Source organism: Mauremys mutica, chromosome 1 (genome assembly GCF_020497125.1).
Source record: "Mauremys mutica isolate MM-2020 ecotype Southern chromosome 1, ASM2049712v1, whole genome shotgun sequence".
NCBI lineage: Eukaryota > Metazoa > Chordata > Testudines > Geoemydidae > Mauremys > Mauremys mutica.
The window spans coordinates 135,506,538-135,516,902 of record NC_059072.1 but is presented as its reverse complement, the minus strand read 5'-3'; the positions used below and the strand labels follow the sequence as shown (position 1 = coordinate 135,516,902).

At 41.1% G+C, this 10,365-nt stretch overlaps 1 protein-coding gene across 1 annotated transcript; it reads left to right on the top strand.

Moving 5' to 3' along the window:
* Window positions 1–487: 487 nt before the first annotated feature.
* FGF6 (fibroblast growth factor 6) lies at window positions 488–4,669 on the top strand. Its single transcript, XM_045002704.1, has 3 exons — window positions 488–827; window positions 1,716–1,819; window positions 4,493–4,669. The coding sequence occupies exons 1-3, from the start codon at window positions 488–490 to the stop codon at window positions 4,667–4,669; spliced, it is 621 nt and encodes a 206-aa protein (XP_044858639.1).
* Window positions 4,670–10,365: the final 5,696 nt, after the last annotated feature.

Genomic DNA, 10,365 nt, shown 5'->3' with positions numbered 1-10,365 from the left:
AAGCCTGCAAGATATCTGACTACCCAACCAATTTGTCCCCTTTACATTCAGCAACCCCTGCCGACCATCCAACAAAACTTAATTCCTGCCTCATATATTGGATGACAGCATTCGTCCAACCTCAGCCAGCCCGGGAGAAGAGAGCAGGTTAGTGTTACAGCCATGGCGAGTTTACCTTTAGCGAGCTGTTGATGTCACAGTGATGCTGCAGGGTGGGACAGCCTCTGAACTATAAAGATAGGTCAATCCAGTATATTGAGGCTGCCCACCAGACAGCAGGAGCTACAAAACATGGTCCCCACCAGTGAGAGTTCTGCTGGCCTGTCTCTGTTCCCAACCCAACTGCTCTCAGGCTTTAGTTTCATGTCAGCAATCTTCATCCGCCTTCCAAAAATAAGCCTCTGCCACCATGCGGAAGGGAGAAAAACAAGAAGGGCGGTATTTTTAGGGCTATTAATTCTGACCACGTGCCCGAGAGGTGAACCGGATGGCCATTGCACAAAGACTTCTCATCACTATGTCCTGTGAAGCCAGCGTTCACTGGACGTTGCCTGCTTTTGTTCTCTTGGGTTTTCTGGCTGGGATTGTTTCATCGTATCCAGTTGTAAGCAGAACTAATGGCACATTGCTGGAGAGAGGATGGGAGTCTCTGTTGTCCAGGTCCATTGCTGGGATGTCAGGAGAGAAATCAGATGTGAACTGGGAGAGTGACTATTTGCTAGGAATCAAGAGGCAGCGGAGGCTTTACTGCAATGTGGGCATCGGGTTTCACCTTCAAATCCTCCCAGATGGAAGGATAAGCGGTGTTCATAATGAAAACCAATACAGTGAGTTGCATCCAAAAATGAAATAGAATAGATGTCACTTAATTGCAGTGATCTCTAGCAATTACCCTGCGTAGGACACAAATGTTACTGCTTGATATTATTAGTCTAAACTACATCTGTTGCCTTTTAAAAGTCTCCAGGATCAATCAGCACTAGAAACCTCCAGGCTGAAACATGTCATGAATGCTTGGACAAAATTAGATACCAACTTATTTTTACTCTGCTTTACTTTACAGGGTAGAAAAGACTAACCAGTTTGCAAACTTTTTTTCTGATGCATTTTTTCACTCATGCATTTTTGTTCGATATTTGAATCTTGAGGGTTTCAATTCACTCAGCATATTAGCATGACTTTTGAATAGCAGTTTGCTAGCAGCTTAAGGATGTGAAGGATTTGAAAGGGCACAACTAATCCACGTTTATTAGCATTGCCATTGTTTTTAATCTGCAAGATTAAAAGAAATGTATTCTTAACTATTTATTTGAATTTCTTGTAAAGTGCAATTTATAAAACCATCTGCAACTAAAAGGTTATGGCAAGTTTCATGGCACAAAGCCCACATTTCTTGTGGCAAGAATGACAGTATTGAACAGTCAATGGCTATGATTTACTAATTAGGAATTATTCCCAAATTCTATAGGACTTTCTAGTTTAACAGGGATGAAACCAACAGGATTCTATAGCAAGTGAATAGTATTTTATAAATGTTATTCTAAAAACCTACAGAATTTAATAAAGAATGTGATACCCTGTGTATTTTTGGAATTCCATAGTAGGGATAATAGGAAGATTTTAAGTTCTGAAGGACATTCTCATAAGGGTTTTAATAATGATGTTGTTAATTTCCTTTGAGCATTATAAGAGTAAACTTCTTTCTGTTTATTTAGGTCTTTTAGAAATATCAACTGTGGAGCGAGGTGTTGTTAGCCTGTTTGGGGTGAAAAGTGCTCTCTTTGTAGCAATGAACAACAAAGGGAGGTTATATGGAACGGTGAGTACAAGTGCAACTTTATTTTTCAAGTCTTAAACATTGGGCACAAAACTCTGATTAAGAAGCCTTGGGAATTTTTTCCCCTCCATTTAAAAACTGAGATCACAGGTGGAGAAAACAGTCTTTCAATTATTACAGAGAGCCTTTTGGGCACACTGTCATCCGAGACAGTCAGTGCAGCAACTGGCATGATGTCAGTGTATTGTTCCCATAAAGCATTCCAGCATGATTGTACAGGGGGCACCTCAGAAATATGAACATGTCACAAAGGGAAAATGATCAATAAATGGCTTTTCTGTCTACATGTCTTGCAAACCCTTTCTAGCACAGGTAAGCCTTGTTCTGTCAAGAGTTCTGTTAGGGGTAGGAGAGAGGACACACCTTTTCCTGGGCAAAAATCCCATTGCGGAGAGTGGGGACCACTGGTGGGTAAGAAAAACCCCATGAGATTCCTCTACTGGAGTTGCTTTCAAATTTTTTTACATCGGGAAAACCTGGGTGGACTCACAGGATAAGGAGGAAGTTTGGTCCCCAGAATCTACAAATACTGAGGGCCATATGGACATCAGGAAGCCTCCCAGAAGCCTGCTTTGTAGCATCAGGCTCAAAGAAGAAAAAAATACTCATTGCCACTAATAACATTGTTCATCATCATTATACAAAACAATTGGCTGAACAGCCCAAGAGTTGTGAAAGGGATTAGTGAATGCTGAATGCAGTTTAACTTTCACGTCTGGACAGGGTGACTAGAGGGCAAGTGTGAAAAATCAGGACAGGGGTGGGGAGTAATAGGTGCCTATATAAGAAAAAGCCCCCAAAATCGTGACTGTCGCTATAAAATAGGGACATCTGGTCCCCTTACCTCCCCACAATACTTCTTTCAGTTTCAACACTAAACAGAAGCAGCACCTCCAGAGATACCCACTTTAAAGTGGCTGGGTCCTGCAAGAAGCACAAATAGTAGAGCTGGTTGGGGATTTTTCAGTTAAACCCTTTTTAATTGGAAAATGCTGATTCAGCAAAACCTACATTTTTGTGCGCAAAAGGGTAACTTCTGTGAAATTTTTCAACTCAATTTTTCTTTTGAAAAAAGTTTCAAGGTTGTCTAAAATGTTTTGTTTAGACACTTGTGATTCCAGTTTTCCAGTCTGAAACCACTTTTTGTTTTGAAATTTAAGATAGTAAAAAAAAGTGATCAAACTGGAAACAAAGTATTTCACCCTACCCAAACAAAAAGGGGGTTTGTTTGTTTGTTTTTTCAGTTTGTGAATATTTTTCAAATTTCAACTCCTTGTTCTGATCCAGGAGGGAAAACTGGTCTGATATCTGGAAAATTGGGGGAGACAGGAAAACCTGTTCCCCATCTAGCTCTAATGAATGGCCTATCTACAAATAAAGAATAGAGTTTGCTGAAAATTTCTTTTGTGCAAACAACTGAGTTGTTTCCTTGGAAAAATTTGTGACTTCAAGAAAACTTTTTGGTTCTTTAATAAAACATTAAACGATGGCCAGATCCTGGAACTTTTACTGACATGAATGATTCTTATTCATGCAAATAATCCCAATAGGACAACTCAAGGCCACAAAGCAGCAATGTACATATACGCATATTTTAAAGCATGCAAATAGTACCATGTGCTGGACTGAGCCCTGTTTAGGGACTGCTGGATCAGGCCTGCCCCAGGAGTCCTGCCTCCTTGCCCCCTGCCTTTTTTAACTGTTTCAGTTCACCCCCACTAAAAAAACTTTTAAAAGACATTTTAGAAAACAATAATAGTTGTGTATTTTCCATTGCAAAATGTACCATCCTTGGTTAAAACCTGTGGGACTTTGAATGGATTTGTTCCAGAAATATCTGATCAGAAGAGCATGAACTGAAAGCATTACAGCATCAGTGTTAGTGGCATTACATATGCAGGACATTTGATCTCATGGAATCATTTTCGTTTGTCCTGTCACACAATAATGCAGCCCCTTTTGCCAACTGAACATTTATATGCCAGTTTACATGTGCACTTATTACAGTATGTGAAGTAATAAATAGTTCCCCATGCAAATATATGGAAGCCAATTCCTCAGATTTAAGTGACCCAGCATGCAAAACGTGCAAACACTCTCATGCCTGAGAGCTCTTTGATGGTGTGTTTGATCCTGTAAAATTTAAATCAGATTTAAAAAAAAAAAAGGTTTAGAACCAATTTGGGATCTGATCCTGCAGAACCCTTATTAAAGCACATAGTTCTCACTCAGCAGGACCGTTCATGTGAAAAAGGGTTGTAGGATTTCTGGCAGGTAACATTATTCCTCTATAAATGACAAATCATTTTTTTTAAGGGAGGGGGAATAAATCCATGTCATGTGTACAACAAATTAGCATGACAATGATGTAAATGATTCTTTGCAGAGAAAATTAAGAAATCCCTGATTTAGTATGAATTAACTTGTTAATGGGTGACAAGAAGTACATAGTCCATTATCTGAACAGGTGGCATCAGCGTGCCTCTGACACTGAATAGTGCTGAAGGAGTTTTATTGTTGGACACAGACTCTACGGCACCACCTGTTGCATACCATAACAGGTTCTTCTGCTGTACAAATAATAATAAGAAAAATCACTTGGTTCTTTTAAAAGTATTTATGGCAACTGCTTTGTTCCTTTTGTTTTTCCTCCAGGCAATTTTTCAAGATGAATGCAAATTCAGAGAAACCCTGCTGCCCAATAACTACAATGCATATGAATCAAGTGCTTACCAAGGGGCTTACATAGCACTCAGCAAACACGGGAGAGTGAAAAAAGGAAACAAAGTCTCTCCTGCGATGACAGTGACACATTTTTTGCCCAGAATATGAAAACAAATACAACATATTAAACCACAGGAAAAAATATCTATTTCATTTTGCACATGTGAATAATCTCCCAGGTAAAGTATTTATGCTGTTAGTGGATATATGTATATTTGGATAGAGAAGTTTGTATTCGATCTGTTACACAGTATATGCTGCTTCTCTTGTACTCAGTGTGCACAAATTCTATCTGGGTGCACCCACCTGAACTGGTGCTGTACAGAAAAAAAAATGCAACCCTGACTGAAGGGCAACAAGTATCTGGAACTTGTGAAGCAGCCACAGATACTTTTTGTTGTTATTGTTTGATTTTAATTACCTCATATAGTAGCCTTTTGATTGAGAGTTTTTATTAATACATATAATGGGCCAAATCCTCAGCGGGATGGACATCAATGGAGCTACACCAGTTTACACCATCTGAGGATCTCCCCTGCCCCCCATATAAATGCTAACCCAAAGTCCTCACTCGGTTTTACTCACTAGGGCTCACATATGGTTCCATGTGAGCAAACTTGTGTGCCGACAAAATCCCACTGAAGTCAGTGGTGACTCCACAAGGGCCTAAGGCTCCACCCATGTGGATGTCTCTGCGGGATCAGGAAGGAAGTCAGTTTGCCTGAGCCCTGCTCTACCCTTAAAATTTAGATTGACGTAGTTATATTGCTCGGAGGGTGGGGGGGTTTGAAAAATTCACACCCCCTGAGCGCCATAGTTATCCCAGCCTAACCCCTGCTGAAGATGTGGCTAGGTTGATGGAAGAATTCTTCCCTCACCTTAGCTACTGCCACTCGGAGAGGTGGATTACCCACAGCGACAGAAAACCTCCTTCTAGCAACATAGGAAGAGTCTATACTATGGCGCTACAGCAACATAGCTGCGTCTGTGTCACTGTAGCACCTGTGGTGTAGACATGCCCTGAGTAAGGACTGAGCAAGGACCTCAGGATCTGGCCCCTCTATATTAGAGATGGGCCTGAGCTGCAAAATGTGTGTCTTGAGTTCAAGATTTTGAACCCTTCAAGACTGTTCAGGCTCATCTCGTATATCCACATTTGTGGCCATATCTAGTTTATTTTATACACACACACACACATACCCCATCGCTGTAGCTATGTATTTTTAATGCGCCAGTCACCATATCCAGGTGCCAAGGTGCCCACACATACATACACACAGGGAGGTAAATATTTAAAAGCCCATCTATTTTATTTCACTTTCACTACAGTGATCTCTGAGTGCTGGAATTAGGCTGCAGTATTTAACTTGTAAAGCATATGGCATTCATGGGAGCTTCCCACGAAGGGATACGTTAGAGAACATCTTTGTTTAAAACACAGACTGGCTGTCATACTGGAGAGTCCTTCTTAGACCCAGATGAATGCTTTTTTGTTTGATAGTTCAGGCATGTCCTATTGCCTTATTCTTCTTTCCCTTATCTCAGTCAAATACAGCAGCTTCCATGTTGTCCAAAACATTCTCTCTGGGGGCTGCGGTGGAGGAAATTATGTCATAATTCCAACTGGTAAAGATAAACACTTATTTACTTGCAAGGGCTGTTTGCAAATTTCATGTGTTGCCCCCCCAAACCTCTCCTAAAAATACACACGAAGGACATACAACCCTACCCAACTGTTTAGATAACCTTTTTGCAGAATACCAGTCATGCCACATTCTCTGTGTCTTTAAGGAGTATTTTAAGAGGCCTTAAGTCAATAGTTGCTATAAATGTCAGTTACCAGAAGCCTTGAGATGCCTGCATTGATGGGGTGCTCCTAAATTTGAAACTAGACTCAATGCAGCATCAGAGCATGAGAATTTTCTGCATAGAACCCATCATGTTGCTGCAGAAGCGTATGTCCGAGTGCAAGATAATCTCCCATGTGCAACCAAAATGCTGAATATCACCAGCCTTCACATGCCATTCTATTTGCAGTGGGTGTATATTTGTAATGAATGTGGGCCTTTTGCCCTATGACATACACTGTAAGGGCCAAGTCATCAGCTGGTGTAAATCAGCATCACTCCATTGACATCAGTTACACCAATTTACACCCGAGGATTTGGTCCAAAGTGGGTCTGTGTATGCCTATGTACACGCACACTTTTCAAGTTATTGTGAAACCAAGTTTATTAACAAGAAACCATTTTCCAGTTGCTTTTGTGTGATTTATACTTGAATTTATTTTGCTCAAAATGTCGCCTTTCTGAATTGCTCAGATATCTTGTGATCGCTGTGTAAACAAAGAGAAAAGGAAGGACATGTGAGTTGGACATTTTTGATAAGGCAAAGAAAAAAATGATTGAGTTGTTGAGTACGGTTGCATGGAAAGAGAAGCAAGGTTGGCATACTGGAAATGTCTGCCATGTTTGAAGCTATTTGCTTTGGAAAGCTTTGCATTTTTAAGAGGAGAAGCAGGATGTTCGAAGGAGGGTCAGAGCAATGCTTTGAGAAAAGCAGTTAGATCCCCAGCTGGCATAAATAGGCAGAGCTCCGGTGAAGCCAGTGGATCTACGCTGAGACGCCAGTGGAGGAGCTGGTCTATTTTATCCCTAGTTGTCTTGAAAGGACATTTAAAGAGGGGTAGCACAGTCAATGGAAAAAGAAATAATGTTTTGAATGTTGATACAGCAGCTGTATTTGATTACACTTCAGCTCAAATGTTGATACACTGGGAGCAAATTCTGTTCTCAGTTACACTGGTTTAAATCAGGAGTAACACCACTGAAGTGAATGGAGTTACACACCTGTACAACTGGCATACAAGATCAGAATCAGCCCCGTTAACTCTATATGTCACCAGTGACATTACAGTACACACTAGGTGATGGAGTCAGTTGTTCAGTGTAATACCCAAAAGTTACTGATGGGCTGACCTGGTCTGTATAAATGCAGGCCCCCTGCAGGTGCAGTTTGGCTGGGTATTTGGCTATCCAGGCAACTAACTCTACTGAATTAGTCTGAACACTGCCATATTTCCCCACATCTTTTGTAGAGTCAGTGCCAGTGAAAGCAGAACTTGTAGCAAAGATAGTGCAGAGTAGGAAGCATTGATTAGTGTGTGTGACGGATTATATCACTCTCAGAAGTGCTGCCTTCTGCAGGTGATGCCGCAGCATGGTGGGATTGTATAAGGCATTTGGATAAGCAGGCATTTGGAGAGATGCTTTGACTGTGATCTCTCTCTAACGTGTGGTTATGTTCATAAAAGTGAATGTCAAATGGCACATGCTTACTCCACATCTGCTCCACCTGTGTCTTCAACTCACGGCGCTTTACATTACAGCCAAAGCCAAGTTTCACTGTTGTTAGGCCTGTAGAAGCAAAACAGCTGCGGGAGAGTGGCCCTGATTTTGTTCTGCCTCATGCATTGCTTGCAAATTGTCAGCTGAATTCCAACAGCAGACTCCTCCTACTTCACCATGAGTAATAAGGAGTCAGAAAGTACAGCTTACTTTGCAGATCTCAGGGTGAGATTGCAGAGCTGACAATTAGAAAAAACACCTTTCATTTATATACGCTTTACATAGAAGTTACTGAGAGAATTTGGGTACAATCTTACAAACCTGGACTCGCATGAGCAAGTCTTTATTGAGGTGAGCTACTCCCCTGAGTAAAAAACTTAGGGGAATGGAGGTTTTTGCAGTATGGGGCAAAATATGGAACCCCTTTGTCATTATCAGAGCATATTCACTCATCAGTGCCCTTTAGCAAGTTATTCTGAAACACATTACATGTGTTGGCATGTCAAAAATACAGCATGCATGCTGATTATTGGCCTACATAGCTCTTTCTTCAACATAGGTAACAAATCCCATTACAAGGATTCAAGTATTAGAGGGGTAGCCGTGTTAGTCTGGATCTGTAAAAAGCAACAAAGAGTCATTAAGGTGCTACAGGACTCTTTGTTGCTTATTACAAGGATTGTTTTTTTCATAGGCAAACCCCATAACAACTTAGGATCTGATCCAACTCCCACACATGTCAGGGTCTCGCTCTTGGAGCTAGATCAGGATCTTACTTATGTAAATAAGCTGCCCCACTCACACGCCAGGAAAGCAGAGTCATCTTTGTATACCTCATTAACTATTTCAATTCCAATATTCTATTTTGCACAATAAAATGGTGCCAAAGTTCTAGCATTGTTTTCTTGCCACCAAGATATACCTCATCTTCTGACTCAGTATGAACTTACAAATAAGATTGTAAATTTCTAGGAAACACAAAAAAAACCTGTCCAATCGTTTATAAAATGTAATTGCTTCTATTTTTATACATAAGTGCTGTGCACAACTGTTTAATGTATTCGTAAAATAAATTCTTTTGATACATTTCTTGTGTTTTGACTCCCTATTAAACTGCTTTGTGCTTATTTCAGAAGTGCTGTATTCAGAAGAAATGATGTCTACTGCTGGTTTTTATTCATGGCTGCAGTCAGAGGCCCTGTCAGCAGAGTTAAGGCAGAGCTGTGGGCTTCTGTATGGTTCATGTGTCCTCTCTGGGGAGCCAAGAGCAAATTCTACTTAGCAGCTGAGAAATTGGCAGGTTTGGGGGAACAGTAAGAGTCTGAACTGAAAAAGCAAAAGATGGAGTCTGGTAAAGTAGATCCCTTGAAATCTTTGGGTTCGGGGCTCTTTATCTGGGGAAATTCTAGTATGATTCTTCTGTCATTAATGTTCTTAAACTTATAATTTCAAACAAGCATTAGTTTATTGCTGACTAGGAATGGCCCAAACCCCACAGCTACTTTACACACAATTAAGTTAATTGGGAAGGCATTTTTTAAAATGGTCACTTCTAAAGATTTTGAGCTGCAGACTTTAGCTAAGTCTAGCTCCCACCTCATCAGTCCTTACAAATAAACAGTTACTCCAGGTGAGCATTGGCATAGGAGACCTCCAAGTGTGCAACAGGCCACGGTGGCTGGAGTTTGGGGGCTTTGGATGCCTAACTCTTACAGGCGCTTTTGAAAACCCCTCCCCCTCTCTATTTGGTAGGCGATGCCTATTTTCCTGAATCAGTACTGAACCAGTCCTTAAATTAGGTGGGTCAGACAACTCTCCCTCCAGTTTCAAACTCCTGCCAATTGTGGAAATAACGTAAAAAAATGCATTAAAAAAAGGTTGGTGGGACGGGAACAGTCACTCTTTTCTGTCCAATGACTCTATTGAACTCTAAAATCCAGGGTGGTATTTCAGAGCCAATGTTAATCCAAGACTGACTACTTGTGGTTATTCAAGAGGAGAAGTGTTAATCCCATTGTCCTGGCCAGATGCCAAACTGTGCAATTACATTCTGCCTAGCTAAATTTCCGCTGCAGTTCTGGCTGGGGACTCTTCATTTCTGATCCTAAAACATCCTGTATTGGGGCTGTGTGGAGATGCCACGTTCCACCCTAGAGCTGACTCCCCTTCTTTGGTGGATGAAGTGGTTCTTCTATATGCTGCAAAGAGTTCATGTATAGTGCTAAGAGCTAGTTAGGCCAGGTAATGGTGGGATGGGTGGAGGGACACAGCCCCACTCTTGGTGGCTGGAAACACTGGGCCAGATTCCCAACAGCTGTAAATCAACTTGAAGTCAATGGGAAATCCAAGAATTTACATCTTCTGAGGATTTCATCCATTATCCCTGTGGAGGCCAGGAACTGACATGCTGGGGAAAGTGTGCTCGCCACCAGCCCTTGCTGTACCTTGGAAAAGGTG